The 16,645-nt window shown below is 38.2% G+C and overlaps 1 protein-coding gene across 3 annotated transcripts in view; it reads right to left on the bottom strand.

Annotated features, from left to right (window-relative positions):
* The window catches only part of agbl4 (ATP/GTP binding protein-like 4), a 464,476-nt gene that overhangs the window by 31,730 nt on the left and 416,101 nt on the right, over positions 1-16,645 (bottom strand). For all 3 annotated transcript variants that reach the window (XM_036141240.1, XM_036141239.1, XM_036141241.1), the window contains one exon: positions 14,097-14,208. In XM_036141240.1, the coding sequence (XP_035997133.1) occupies positions 14,097-14,208 (112 nt within the window). The remainder of the gene's footprint in view (positions 1-14,096; positions 14,209-16,645) is intronic.

The raw sequence follows: 16,645 nt of genomic DNA, 5'->3' as shown, positions 1-16,645 counted from the left end.
CATTTTTCTGCAGTCAAAAGCTACAGATCTCCAAACTTCTTGTGGCTTTGAGATTATCTCGAGATTATTGAAGGCTTCAAGGAATGGGTTTCCATGGCAGCCATTCCACGAGCAGCTGCATCCAAGCTTTGGATGATCAAATCTAACGTAAAAGAGTTGGATACAGCGGTGTAAGGCATCCTGCCACTGGTTTGTAGAGAAGTAAGGAAGTTTTCACTCAAGCGATGGATCATGCCTCTCAGTCTGGCAATCAAATGAACAAGTCTGAGTTTGGCAAATGCCAAGGGAACAGCACTCAATGCTTCAATGTAACAAAGTATTTTGGAAAGTTTTACTCTCCCAACAGGTGTGGGAACAGTTTGGGGATTTCTCCTTCCTGTTTCAACTTGCCAGCACACCAGTGCACAATGCAAGGTATATAAAGACACAGATTGTTGAGCATGGAGAGGTAGAACTGAACTGTCCAACCCAAAGCCATGACCTCATCCTAACAGAACACCTTTGCTGAGTTAGAGCCTGGACTTGTTGTCCAACATCAGTGTCTGACCTTACTACCACTTTTGGAAGAATGGGCAAAAACTCTCATTAACACACGCCTAAACCTTTTAGTAAAACCTACCAGAGGAGTCCAAGCTGTTTTAGCTGCATAGATCCAGCAGTATGGATTAAACTCTGACTCAAGCATGTGAGACTGAAACCCTTGTAATTCAAAAGCAATGAGCAATGCTCCAGAGTCTGTCAAAAGTTTCTTGTCCACCAGAATTTTAAGCCTTTTTTGATGTAATCAACCCAAACCAAACCAAATGAATTTATTTCCGTCAGGGGGCTTTTTACTAACTTTGTGAAATCCTGCAGTGGAAAACATACTTCGATACTCAGCTTTGTTGTTGTTATCGGCGTACATGTCTTTGTGGAAAAAAAAAGAGAGTACATCACAAAAAAAAAACAATCGTTGAAAGGTTAGGCACCTGAACCTGCGGTTTATGAGAAGTCATACTGATCCCACCCATGAAAGCGTTCACATGAAGCGGTCAAGGTCTCTTTGAAGGACATCAGTGGATCTATAGTAACAGCCATGGAGCCCCGACAATGTCATGTCCAAGTCTACTACATTGCTTAGTTAATGCGCTGTCAATCAAACCAAGACGGTTCTGAAGGCCCCACTACTGTGATTGATGCTTCAATTAACAACCCGCTCTGACCTCCAGAATTGTTCATTTGAAATTGTAATTAAGCAATTAGGGGCAATTAAGAAACAGAGACTACTGAATGAAAGTCAGAAGACAATTTAGGAGAGGGAGAGATAGAAGTGCAGAGAGTGCAAGTGTCCAAATTAAGCGCCTTGGAGAAAAATAAAAGCCTCATCTTGCCGCAGAAACTCCAGAGAACTCAACTTGGGGTGAACTTGCAACGACGGCAATCAGTTTAGTGTAAAACCCAGAAGGTCAAACGAATGAATTTTGTCAGACAAGTACTTATCTGCTGCATATTAATTAGAACCGGGTGCGGGAGTGCAGTGGGGGCCGTAAATGGCGGGCTTATCTGTACACGGAAAGGAAAAGTAGCTGATTGAAGCAGGATTACAGGCCCCTGAAAAAGCTTTTTGCATCAGCAGCATACCTTTTAAAAAGACGGACTACTGCTGGTTCAAGAACAAAAAAGATTGCCTGTTCTAGTCATGCAATGTTAAATATACAATGTTAAACTAACAGGGTTTGGCTACAACACTACGTTTAATGAAAATTTTAATAATTTATGTTGAGTTGGTCCTACTGTGACAGCAATAACTGCTTAAATATGCAAATTAGGGGGTGAGTTTGAGAAAAGCTTGCTCCTGCTGTGGTGTGCAGAAATGCACAAATACTGACCTTGAAATTCCTTATTCATAGTTAGACGTAAACACTTCACTAGTCTGATCAAGACTGTTGAAAATGCTTTATTCATGTGACATAAGATTGAATATAATATTCTAGTCCAGGCTGGGCTTGTCTTGTCAAAAATTAAATGTTTATGTCAAACAGAATTATCTTTTGCTAAGAATATTTCAGTAGTAGTCAACCTTACACACAATGCTTTCAGCTAGCGATGTCTCTGAGAAACTCTCCCTCTGAAAGTCTAAACAAAAAGGTTTGAAAAAGAATTATTTTCTTTTGCTGTTGTTTCTACAACAAACATGGCAAACACTACTTAACCTTTATCTGCAATGACTCCAAACAGAGAAAAGAGATGAATAGAGAACAACAATGGTGGACTGAGACACAGAACCAAGAAGCTTTGCTCAAATGTTGTAACCAGTCCTGGAACATCTTGGTTAACATTTGCTTGTGTTGTTTTTATTCACTCTAACATTTTCCAATCTTTCTGCATTTAGTTTGTGGGACAGCTTACAATTCGGCTCTGAACTGGAAACTGAGGAACACCCATCCAGCAGCCTTCCAGCCTCAGAGCAACCTCCCCGACCTGCTTTGATTTAAGGCTGGCGATCCTTCTAGCCAAAGAAAGCTAACATCTGACCCCACTGGAGATACTCCCTATTCTGTCCTATAGTGTCTTCTGTCATCAGAATCTTGAAAACCCTCTTCTGATGACTTTTATGATTTCCCAAAGTATTCATACAGTTAAGGAATCTCGACTATGAGCACACAATTGTGTGGTTACCCTTTCACGTAGACAGAGAGAGACTTTTTCATAAAGTTAGATCTTATATCAGCCAAACAATATCTGAACGCTCATGCTCTAATATTTTTTTAGTAAAAATCCCTGTAAGTAGTAAACATTTCATGCTTGCTTTTGTTTTGTTTCTTAATGAATTATTTAAAGATATTAGTTAGGGCTGCAGCCAACAATTATTTATGTAATCTAGTAAGTTCCTGTTGATGAAGCAGTGGACGTGGTCAGACACTACCCTTAGCAGTAGAACCACTCCTTCCACAGAGCAACTGTGCCAACTCCTGAAACCTACCTTACATATGGGGAGCAATATTATGGACAGAAATATGGGTGTTATAGTGGGATCCCCAGTTTCTCCTATTGTTACAAACCAGTACATGGAGGAGGTAGAAAAGAGAGCTTTAGCTTCCTTTTCAGGGACACCACCAAGCCATTGGTTTGGGTATGTTGATTACACCGGGGTTAAAATTAAATCATTTCACACAAACATGTCACTCATCCCATCAACTCAGTGGATAAATATATTAAATTCACATGAGAAAATGTAAAAAAAAAAAAAAAAAATGGCAGGTTGGCTTTCCTGGACTGTGACGTCTCAATCTGAGATGGAGCACCATTTGAAACTGAGGCGTACTCTAAACTCACCCATACAGATCAGTACTTGTGGTTTGACTCCCATTACCCACTGGAGCTCAAGTTAGGAGTCATCAGGACTCTGTATCATAAAGTAGACAACGTCCCCACAAACTCAGGAGCCAGGGAGAAAGAGAAATCACACACAAGACAGGCCCTACAGCAATGTGGGCGTCCCTACTGAGCTTTCCTCAAAGCAGAGAAGAAACCCAAACAGGACTCCAGCAAACCGGATCGGGGGAAAAAGAGGACCCCAGAACCAGACTCAGACTCAGACCAGCCGTAGTCATCCCCCATGTTGCAGGAGTTTTAAAGAAACTGAGACGTTTATTTTCTAAACAAACATTTAGTAATGACCATTCTATTTTAATTACTTAATCCTTTTTTATGAGTCTTAATCCCAATAAGAGGTCAATTCTTAAAAAGCAAGTTCTTGAGTAGACTATAAAAACAGTACAGCAGAAAAACGCTGTAGCTGCATAACACAACATTAATCCAGTTGTTTTGACTCTGATACATCTTCTACAGCATATTACGGTGATAACATATTATTAAAGGATGAGATTGTTGCTTATCAGAGCTACGCATTATTGTCTGGATGCCATATTTGGTAATTCATTATATTTCATCTGTCACGCATTGACGCCCTGGAAGGCAATAACATATTTGCCCAGATAAATGATTCCCACTATTCTTGATGTCTACACCTGTCATAGAAGTTGGTGGCAAAGATGGTGAAGCTCACAGAAAGTCATGGGCACGTGTTGATGATGGAAAAGAAAAAATAATTGTTTCAGATAATGTCACTGCAATATTTACTTTTTGAATTATGAAGCCTACGTACAGCGCAATGCAAATGTATTTACACCCCATGCACTTTTTCATATTTTGTCATGTTATAGACACAACTATAATCTTCTGTATTGGATAGTCCCATGGAGGACCACACAAAGTAGTTTATAATTGTGAACTGAAACAAAAATTATGCACAGTATTTCAAGATTTTGTTTAAATACTAGTCTTGAAGGTGAGTTGTGGATTTACATAGAGAGCAAAACTTTGCTGTAAATCCTGTTGGATGCGACCCTAAATGTTTTGTCCATTTGTAAACTAGAATCAACATTTTGTCTACTCGTTACAAAATAGCTTACGCGAGTGTCTGTGAATGTGAATTCCAGGTTTCGCCACAAATACTCCATTGTACTTAGGCCTGAACTTTAACAGGATCATAACGCTTATGGTAACACAGCAACCACACATTGCCCAAGTGTCACTGTGGTTGCTGTGTTCAGGGTGACCTGCAGTGTTTCTTAAACCCATAGCATTTAGCAAGTTACTCAATTCAAACAGGTTAAAAAACAAAACAACTGGACTTCTATTATAAAGCTGAAGACGTTTTGCTTCCCATCCAAGAAGCTTTCACAACGGGATGGGAAGCAAAATGTCTTTAGCTACAGAATAGAAGTCCAGTTGTTTTATTTTTTAACCTTATTTTGGATTGATTATGACCTGGATGACTGAGAATCTTCACAAACAAAAAAAGTTACATCTTATTATTGCCCATACTTGGAAGGCTTGTGGCAAACAAGACTCTTATGTCTTTATTTCAACAATGGTGTTTCTCTTGCCACTCTTTCCTCCTTCAGATCTTAGAGTGCAAGAGCAACAGTGATCCATCTCCAACCTTAGCTGTACTCATGTACTCCTTGCCCAGTCTGTCAGTGTAGTTGGACAATGATTTCTTGGTAGGTTTGCAGTTGAGCCATACTCTTTTACCAATGCTGAATTGAAAGGCTTATAGTTTTTATAAACTAACCCTGCAGTAAACCTCTCCACAACTGCATACCTGACCTGTCTGTTGAGCTCTATGATCTTCGTGATGTTGTTTGTTCACTAATATTCTCTAACAAAGCTCTTTGGAGAACACCTGCATTAATGACTAAGCTTGAATTAATCAACATTGTTCAATTTATTTATTTGCTGACTTCTGAGGATTTTATTTCGAGATATCAGAGCAAAAACAAAATCTACCGATATCAGGTAGATTTTTATTTGCAAAACCCTTTAAAGACCACAAATCCTTTTGCTTCCATTTTATAGTGATTGCACTACTTTCTGTTGTTCAATCAACACAAACCAATACCAGTAAAATAAGGCTGACAATCTGTTTATCATTTTTGTTTGCATGTCACAAAATCAGGAACAGTTCAAGGGGTATAATTACTTTTGCAAGGCACTGTCTTAGGGATCGTCATAAACCGGCGGTGTAAGGCAGAACTAAGGATCTCTTTTTCCGGAACAAATTTAAAATTCAAATTGTAATGAGTTCACAAAGTAAAACTCTAATAGAGCATCAGATAGAGAAGGCACAGGGCAGCTGGTCAGTGACCCTGAAATGATGTACCACTGACAGGACATGGCAGATGGCATGACCTGCTTCATGGATAAGAGTAAATGACAAAACTCACCTCTCTCTTTCTCTCTCTCTCGCTCACCTCCTCCCGTCCACATTTATCTGACTTTTGCCTGCTCTCCACTCCCCTTATTCTGCACAGCGTTTTAAAATTAATGGTGGTATTTGTGTGTTTATAAACACAGAGGTGACTTGCAATCAGGCTGAACGGTCACAGCCAGCTCTGTGTTTCAGGCCCATCAGTGACACAGAAGCTGAAACATCTATCCGGGAGGAGAAGGAAGACGAGCAAGGCCCCAGAAAGGTAAATGCCACAAGAAAAAGAGCAAGTGTGAAATAATTGGAAATAACGTGTTGAATAATTGAGAACAGTTAAAAGCCCTTTCGGAGATACGTTTTTATAAAGATGGCAGAGAGACTACAAAAGGGGGACAGTTTCATCTGTGATAAGTAGACAATTCAGGCTCCAACAGAGGGAGAATAAAGAGCAACGACGGAGGGATTGAAACGACACACGGGTGATGGAGAGAAATTGGCCGTGCATTTTAGAAACGGATCAGAAATGGTAGAGTGACACCAGAGGACACTTTAACACACGTGGAGAGGGGAGCGAGAATACAGGTGGCCGAGGGAGAAACAAATATTCGTACAAAAACATGCACAGTCAGTCAGCTTTTCGCGTGAGGCAAATCTGACTAAGGAGGAAGAACGAGAGACAAAAGCAGGGTAAGACTGTGAAGCAGCACTGCAGGAGACACAGAAGAAGGGCATTAGGGAGAATTTCAGAGCACAGAATCCATCTAGATGCTGTGACAGGACCTAATACATTTGTTCCACAAAGAAAATTAATTTTCTAATATTAAAAAGGTCAAAAATAAGCCAAGGAAACAATGACCTCTTTGTCATCCTTAACAAATTATCCAAAATGGCAGTGTCAGACTGCTGGGGATACATTTGCCCAGTGATGAATGCTTCTGGTAATCAGCCAATCAAAAAGAATTCCTCTTCTGCTTTTGATAAATGAGCTGGAAAAACAGTGCTTTAGGAAGAAGATGGGTCCATTTGTTTCTTCGGTCTCCTTCCCTATTTTTCCTCCCTGTCCATTTCTCTCTTTTCAAAACAAACAACAGGGTGGCTTGGGAACAGATTATAGCTGCTTGCATCACTGACTCTTTCAGCCATTTTCCCTGCTGACCAATGTTCAGGTACAGATGGCAAATGATGGAATTAACTGTTTAAGCGAGTTTGTCTCTTGATGGATGGAAAAAAAAGTTTACAATCTTAGTTGGAGAATCCTTAGACAATAACACTTTCATATAGAGCACAATAGCTCAAGGCAGGGAATGTACAAAATATCATATAATGGTGCCATGCAACACGCCAGCCATTGCGGTATTCAAAACTAAGAGGACATGATACCGTAAAAGCATCGAGGTCATTTACTCTGGCAGAGGGGACAGAGATAAGATACCTTTCCTTTTGAAGATCCACATTTGACACAATTATTTTAGACTTCCACTCTCCCTCACTCCTTGCTGAAGCGAAAAGCAGCAAAAATGTGCCTTTTTAGGGCAAAAACCTTCCTTGGTTTCCTTTGTGCCGAGAACCAAACTGTGATTTTTGACATAGGTAATATGGCTCAATGCAAAAGGGGGAACAAAAGCACCCGTCAGATGAACAAGTTGTCTATTGCGCCTGAAAAACACTAGAGGTGGGATCTCCTTAATGACTTGTGGAGCTAAATTAAAGGCCAATTTTACTGTTTAAAGTAATCCAAACTGCATTTCTCTAGAGTAAATATCTCTCGACAAAACTATGCTGGATCTTTCTTCTCTGAACAAAGTTATTTATCAAATCTGTATTCTCACCATCAAAAAGAAGGTTCTTGGTCAGAGATCTTTAAATATTTAGGTATGTATGTTTAAACTCACTATACATCTTTCCCTCAAGATCTGTCTATTTGCATAAATCATAAGACAGAAATCCCAAGAGATCCTTTAAAAAAGCATTCTTGATTCTTTTTTTTTGTTGTTGTAGAATGGGCTTTATTGGGGAATTATTTGTCTTACCAAAAATATATTTTGTTGAGACATTCAACTTTCCCCAAAAAGTTGAAGAAACTGTAGTAAAGTAAAACTAGGCAACAGCCTGTAAAACTGGTAAAGCAGGTAAAGAGAGATGGCTTGCCTCAGGAGCTAAAAAAATGTAGGACGGAGAAAAACATGGATCTGGATTTACTTTATGATGCAGAAGTAAAATACTGGGGTAAATTGTCAACAAACTATCCCATTTCACAAATCTAAGAAAGGCAAAGTAATTCAGAATTTTTCAGTAAATTCTGCCACCAAATCAAATATAACTTGTTATTTTTTTAAAGCATATTTGCATGAGAAATTGTAATTTCTCATGCAAATTGCCATTCAAAAATTTTTGATATATGTATAGTGCTTGCATATTGGGATGGACATTGTAGAATTTGCATAGTTTTATTGGATCAGCAATACATTACTGTTGTAGTCTAAATTAGTCACAGAGTAGTTAAAGATTCCATCAGTAAGAGCAAAAATAAGCTTTGGCGTGCTGAGGTGGATGAATCTTCATCCGTGCAGATGGCATGTCTGCAAAGCATAACAGGAGCTTAAGTAATGTTATTGTCTGGCCATTGCTGTGCCTTTTGAGAGCCTCTTGCATAATTAGATCCATTATATTTTTATATAATATGTTGTATATATTCAAATCTTGCTAGCTTTTCAACATTACCAACAATAGCTTTAATATCCAGACATACATACTGCGCTGGTGGGCAGCAACCATGAACTAAGCAGGTGTTTTATTTCCTATTTAACCAATGACGGCTCATTTTAAACAAAATTGTACAGAACTAGGAAAATAAACAAATGAAAATAGTCCAAACACAACCTGCTTTAGAGATGCAAAGGATCTCAAAGATTTGTGAGTCCCTAGTATCTCTATACCAAAAGACAACCCAACAATTTTTCATAAATGTTTTCCTTCTGGAAAATAACAGATATTTTTTTTTCTCAGAGGGCATTCTGAAGCATTCTCTATAAGTTTCGAGCTTTGCTTCAATAGAGCAGTAGGTTTTCTTTGCCAACCAGAGAGTCTATATTGTGGTGCAAATATGAAACATATGATTTTTTTTGACATATGCAAAGAAATTACAAAAATTCAGTGGCAACGAACGATCAATGTGTTACAGTGTCAGACCTGCAGGAAGACAAGTCTGTTGGAGTCTATTAAAAACCCATTCAAATCCAAATATACTGAGTTGTAAAACTAGAACAAGAATCATTTAATGCTATAGAAGTATATTAGCTAATTTCAGAAAAAAATATTTTACTCATAAGGTCTACCTATTGTGGATTTTTTTTTTTTTTTGCTCCAAAATAATGAACCTTTATGTGTCTGTACTTCACCTGTAGCTTTTGATCGGATTTTCTCTGTTGGTTCAATCTTCTCTTCCAAATCTATCTGACGCGCAACATTTAAGCCTCTTTCTATCGTGCATTCATGAAACATTTCCAGGTGAGCTGGTGGTTGGAACAAATGTAGCTGATTTGAAACATCAATTCTTGTTTAGGTCAAACTCTTGCATTAAAACGAGTAAGTGGAAACGCCCTGAGCAACATTTTCATATCTATACAAATGTTGGTAATAGATTGCTTTTGCTACAAGCTTTGATTCAAATGACACTTGTCAAAGAGCTCACAGCCAGTAATTGGAAGTTATTGCCTGAACAGGAGAAGAAAGAAAAAGAAAGCTGCTGCTGAATCCACAGTGATGGGAATTCACTTTGGAGAGACTAAAGTGACTCTCACTCATATGGGTGATGGGGTCTCGGTATGGAAAAGGTTCCTTTGTGGAACAGATGGCAACGTGACTCTGATTTATGACGCTTATGTGTAGACCTGCAGCATTTTAAAGATGTAAAAGAAAAAAAATGAAGCGATTTTCAAAGCCTTGGGGCTGATTTATGTATATTGCTCACTTCAACTTTAGGTTGTAACTTTTATCCAACTAACAAAATGTACAGTATGTGTATTCTAAAGTTACACCGCCCCTGTCAACAATGGGCCAAAAAAATGTATGACAAGCAAAGCCAACACAATGGATAATTGTCTATTTGTTTTAGCTAGGATAGAAATCTTGGCTTACAAATATGAGGAATAGCTGGTGACTCCGAAAAGCAAATGTATATACTTCTGTGACTGTCCTATTGTTGGTTGTGGTTTTTTTTCTTTCTATTTTTGCTCATTTATCCTGGTCTCTTTGCAAAGACGTGCAAGTTAAACGTTGTTTCTGAATCTAAGGAGATTGTGTGAAAGTATGGCTGCACAATATCAGGGTAACATGAAATTGCAACACTATTGCTGCATGATGATATTGATTACAATCAACCAACATTCTCCTGAATCGTTTTTCTTTGGCATTTCCTGCGAGCATCTAAGGCACTAAATATAATAAAATAATAAATAAAATAATATGTGGTGTGCATCTAGGGAAGCAAGAGTCATCAACTGAGCAATGCACGATTTTAGGAAAAGTTGCAATATGTGATAATAATGGTAAATGTGGTGATAATGATATAACTTGCAACAAATACAGAACAATTTAAATTTAAATTTAAAAAAGAATGAGTAGTCTATTTAGCAACTGAGAAACAAAAACATTCATCATATCCATCTTAAACACAAGGTTTTAATGAACTGGTGGCCTCTGTCTGACTTGTGATGTTTTGGCAATGAAACAACTTAGTTGTAGTGTCTTATTAACTTTACCACCTCTTTACCTTCACAATCATTTTATGTTACATTGAACAACAAATATCTCTAAATATATTAGGGGCACTGGAAGCCTGAATGCAGGGTACTTAAATAATTAGTTAACACTTATTGCACTCCAGGCGGTTCTTTGCGATACGCATATTGTGATCTGTGATATTGCGATAATGTTAAATTTGCGATATATTATGCAGCCCTAGTGCATGGCACCAATATTATATCCAGCTAAATGCTTCAAAACAGTAGTTTTGCTGTTGCGAGATTGCAAACATTGATACTGAAATAATAAATCTGATTAAATATACAGTGAAGTTCTTTTGCAAAGTAAATACAATTTCACTCATGACTGAAATAGGACTAAACATATTATAACTTCTCACGTTTTGTCACATTACAACCCTAAACTACACTTCTGCGTTTTATTTTAAGGGCAAAAATGAAATAGAGCAGAATTTAAAATTATACACTGCTTTTTGTTGCTCTGTCATGTATTTAACACCAATAAAAATACGCTGAGGTTTGCGGATGTATCCTAACAAAATGTGAAAATGCTCAAGTAGTAGCAATACTTTTAGAAGGCAGTCTAAACTACTGCTGCTTAACTTTTTCTCTGTGGCAGCAGAACCATCCAACCCTTGTCCACCTCATTAGGCTCAGAGCCCACCGCGTGTAATGATTATGAATAGGAGAGGAGGGGACACCAGCACAAGGGCTCGTGGCGGCAGAATTGGCACTGAAACTGGCATCAGGGAGCCCCGGACATCAATAATGGGTCTGATGGGATTAAATGGCTGTGGCAGGAGAGAAACAGAAAAGGCAGAGGTCGCCCGAGCTAACAAATTAACTCTGCAAAATTAAAGTAAACCGTCAACAAGGAGAGGGGCTGCAGCAGGGGGTGGACCTGCACTACCATTGGCCGTATACAGCGCTGCAACAAAGTGTCTACCTCACAGATTTCTTCTGATTTTGCTTTTTGTTTCACAGCAAAAGGTTTCAGATCATCAAACAAATTGTGTCATTGGATAAAGCTAACCTGACGTAACACAAATACATTTTCATATGATAATTTCATTCATTAAGAGATAAAGGTATCCAAACCCGCCTACCACTACGGGAAGACATAAACACTCCCCTTGTTAAATTGTGAATTGCCTGACCTGCCAAAGTCACATTCCTTGTTTATGTGCACTTACTTGTCAAATAAAGCTCAATCTGATGTTGCATCTGACCGAAAACTGACAGCATTTAAATAATAGACTGTCATACTGACCGTCAAACACAGTGGTGGAGGTGTGGTAGGATGGGTGGCTGCTTTGCTTCACCGAGACCTGGATGACTTGCTATAATTGATAGAATCATTAATTTTGCTCTCTATCAGAAAATCTAGAAACATTTAAATACAGTGATATGACCTTTAATCCCACACTCATTCTAGAAAACCCTCCAATGTTGCTTAATTAAAACATTTTTGAACAGAAGAATTGGACCAAATTTACTCAGTGTTGATGTTAAAGACTCATTGCCAGTTATCAAAAAGTTGTCGCCTTCATGGGCTGCACAACTAAGTCATTAGGTTTAGGAGACCATTACATTTTCACATATAGGTTCATACAGCTATCCATATGGATAGCTGTTTCTTCTTAATGAATTAAATAATCATTTGAAAATGTGGACAATTGCTTTTTTTCCTCAGGCTATATTTATCAACTATTAACATTTATTTAACAATCTGAAAGAATAAAGTGTGGCCATAAAAAGGCAAAAACAGCAGAAGTCTGGAAAAGGACACTTTTTCCACAGCAAAGTGTTGCCGCAGTAGGTAAATAAAATCTGTCTGAAAACTGAGGAGGAACTCATGAAGCAGTGCAATCTCCTCCGCATTGTGCAACAGTTTTGATCTCTACGTTTTTTCTTTATTTCTACACTGGATTTACAAAGCAGAAAGCTCTAAATTCACGGATGAGCCATCCATCCCTCCTAACAAATCCAGCAGGTGGGAGCCATTACCCACCACTGTGCCATAACTTCGACTCTTTTCTGAAGACCAAATTATTCAGACACATTCTGCTTAAGGCAAATATTTTTTTAAATTTTTTTTTCAAAAACAAATTATATGCTTTGGTTGTGATTTACCTAGAGAAACATAAACATGGTCAGGTTCCCCATAAAGGGATGCATACTGCCACATTTATATATATAAAAAATCTGTCAGCACAGAAATATTTGTTCAGGGAGGCGAATTTAGCAGCAGCTCCGCCTTTACATCTAGTTTTAGATTTATAAGGCATTTCTCAACTTGTTCAATGCCTAAATTGTTAATCTCGTTATCAACTAACATGAAGGTCCTGGAGGATGATGTGGATGTGAAAAGTTGAGAGTAAACTATTCTGGGCCTGAGTAAATGACAATTGAATGCCCAAAAAAACGAACAGATGTTTACATACAAAACTTCTTAATTTTGCTGTAAAGAAGGAAATAAATTAATCAAATACATTGTAACTACAATAGCTTGGTTACATCTGTAGCAAGTTTGGTGTCCACACATTAAGGAATTGAGAAGGTATACAGGTTTAGATTGTTTTGTTTTTGTGTCTTTTCGGCACAGTTTTGGCACAATTTTTGAAATTTTGAACTTAGAAATTGAAAATTGTGGGATGCTTTTATATATTTCTCAGATGAAGATCTGGACATTTGATAAGCGTGCGTTGGCCTCGGTTAGTCAGCTACAAGCGCTTTATTGTTGCTAAAGGGGGCTTGCGGGCCAACACCCGTAAACTCAGGTTTGCAAACATTGATGGAGATTCACTTCGCATTGTGACGGATGCTCAGAGTTGGAGCTTCCTGCTCTAGAGCAAGTTATAGATAAATATAATCTAATTGCATAAGAAGACATTGAAAAAAAATAATTTGATAGAAGGTATTTAAGCCACTGGTCCAGCACTGCAGCTGTGTATGTTTGCGTGTGTGGCTTTGTGTGTTAGCGCGCATAGGTTTGTGTGTGTGAATGACAGGCATGAGTGGATCACCCTGCCATGACAATGTCTATCGATCAGTGAGTCGGCGTCTGGGGAAAAGGTTAATCTGCCCGATGCCAGCTCCTCACCTCGCCACATCTCTGGCCTGCCCCGCATCCCGCCCCAGCCTGCTCCCTCTCTTATCAGGATTAGAGAAGAGTACAAAAGGGCAGAGCATTCCCAGGACACGCACTGACCTTCAGTAATCCCACCAACCTGACGCTCGGCTTATAATTAACATCAGGAACACAGAGGGAAAAGTCCCCCTGGTCTGCTTGCGTAGCATTGCTCCAACTCAAAGACTAAGACTAGACTGAAAAAAAAAGTTAAAGTAGAGTTTAAGACTCAAAGTGCAAAGTTCTGCTTCACTAATATGTTTTAAATGCCCCAGAGAGGGTAGCTGACATTCTGGAGGTGCTGACTAGCATCAGCAACCTCTCCATGTGCTCAGGCCCCGCAGATTTTAGAAACAAGCTTAACCACGCAGGGAGACAGAAAACTGAAGGTACTTTCAACACAAAATCAGAGATGTGTGTGTGTGTGTGTGTGTGTAAGCCTGCTCACCGGGTCTTGGTTCATCTGCACTATGAGCTGTTTAACAGCATGCAGCGTTGGGTGCGCCCATGGAGAGGGATCCTGCCAGTGGCGATTCAGGTCGAAGCCCATCAGAGAACACCTGTATGCGTACACACACACGCACACACACACACACACAGACACACACACACACAGATTTAGGGGGAAAATCTCCTGCATTTTCTCTCGCCTGTACTGACACAAATGATTATACAAAAGCAATAAACCAGCTCTAGATCTGCCGCAGGATTATAGATTGGCTTTACAGCAAAGGCAGTTTTTGAAATAATAAATTCCTGATAAGTCTTTAAAGTTCGTAGAGTAAGAACCCAAATGCAAGTAGGCAAAATGCAGATTACATATTTGGAAATTATTATTTAAATGAGAAACAAAAGGAAAGCAAAAAGCTCCGCCAGCAGGACTAACATCAAGAAAACAGCAGGAAAACAGGAGGATCTGATGACGGAGTGGTAAAAAATGGTGTCCATAAGAACTGATGGGGACCACTGAGTGAGGGCAGGTGTACTGATTTTAAATGGGAGACAGGTATGAGAGTCTGAAAACTCAAGATTCAGCCACACTATTACTGACATTTTTTTTCTAAAGACCATAGTTTCTGCTCCATTTGTGAAAAATAAATTAATCCTCAAAGTTTCAATTGAGAAAATTCCTTAAAAATGGCACAAAAAAAAAATAAACACAAAGTTGCATAATACACAGAAATCGAAGAAACCAAGAAATTCACAAAAAATACCAAAACTAAAACAAATACCTCAACATGTTGATATACAGTAATTTACTTCTTGTGCATAAACACACACCAGCCAACAGTTTCATTCAGTTGAACTTATCAGCATCAGAATCAGAATCAGAGATACATTAATAATCACAGAGGGAAATTACTTTTGTTACACGCTCCAGACATACAGATATACAAACATTTATATATATACTATTTATATATATATATATATATATATATATATATATATATATATATATATATATATATATACACAAAACATTCCACAAAAAATTATATATATATATATATATATATATATATATATATATATATATATAAAATAATAGATCTAAAATAAAGACGATAGATAGACGATGTACACAACAATAGAAGCCAAGAAAAAAACAATAAAGCTGTAAAATCTATGTCTGTAAATCTCTTTCTCTCTTAATTCCAAAGCTCTTCTCAGATATTAGCGGCTTTTGTTTGCTCTCTGTAATGTTCAGTGACTTTCAAAGAGTGTGAGACGGCATGCAGCAAAAAGCTCCACAGGGCTTTATTTGGCAGCATCAGGGTCCAGGGAAACCAGTCCCAGCTCTAAACCAGAACCAGTGCTCACCCAGTCCCAGTCCCAGCTCCAGTAAACTGGACTCTTCGCAGACCCAAAACAAATAATCTATTTTCTTATTGGCTGAGGATGGGCGTATGGAAACTAACGACAACTCTTTCCCAAAACTCTAAGTTACATCATGCTCTGCTAAAAAAAAAAAACAGCAACAAAATCAGCCTAGTTCATAATCTGTTACATGTTTTAAACACACCACTGGTTACACAGGTTTCTGATCTTATAAAAACCATTTAAACTGTATCTCACTTGCAAATGTGTATTCATAAACTACAATCTCTCAGGGACTGCCTGTCCATGCAAAAAGCACAATTCAGCAATTTAATTTATTACATCATATTGTAGTTTACTGTCTCACTTTTTCACTTGGAAATGAGTCCATTAGCTGCTAAAGACTACGACCAAGGGCCTCAGGGAGTGTTGTTGTTGGCCAGTGCAATGAAGTGTTTAATTTAATTCAATTCAATTTTATTTATATAGCGCTAATTCACAACACATGTCATCTCATCAAGGCACTTTACAAATACAAATTCAATCAAATCATCCAGACAGATTGGTCAAAAAGTTTCCTATCTAAGGAAACCCAGCAGATTGCATCGAGTCTTGATAAGCAGCGTTCACTCCTCCAGAAAGAGCGTAGATTCGTCTGCATTGTCGGTGGCTTTGCAGCAATCCCCCATACTGCGCATGCATGAAGCAACAGTGTGAGGGATTTAAAAAAAAATAAAATTAAACAATGGAAAGATCATGTTATGTTGTATCTGTGTGTTATGTGTAATTATGTGCATTCATCAAAAATTACACTATGGTAACACATAATGACAACAAGGCTTCTTGATTCTTGAACAGAGTAAATTGCACATAAAACTCCCGAGTTATTTTTCATGTGTTGTTTGCTCAAGTTAAGGAGAAACTGCTAAATTCCTTCTCACTCTGTACCAGTAAAATGTGGTGTTCCTTGCTTAATGTAGCGGAAAGTGTTTTAAGAAGGCATTAAGATGTTCTGGTAAAGTCATTAAGACAGTGTAACCAAGTTGTATGTAGCCAGATCCAATTTTGTCATGAAAACCATGTGTTTGGGTAGGACATTATTAAATTATTTGTTTATTTTATTAACTAGACGTTTGTTTGCAATGAACCTGAAGCAGAAACACACCAACCCTGGTC

Source organism: Fundulus heteroclitus, chromosome 9 (assembly GCF_011125445.2).
Source record: "Fundulus heteroclitus isolate FHET01 chromosome 9, MU-UCD_Fhet_4.1, whole genome shotgun sequence".
Classification (NCBI taxonomy): domain Eukaryota; kingdom Metazoa; phylum Chordata; class Actinopteri; order Cyprinodontiformes; family Fundulidae; genus Fundulus; species Fundulus heteroclitus.
Note: the sequence above shows the minus strand (reverse complement) of the source record. Positions and strands in the feature narration are given on the sequence as shown.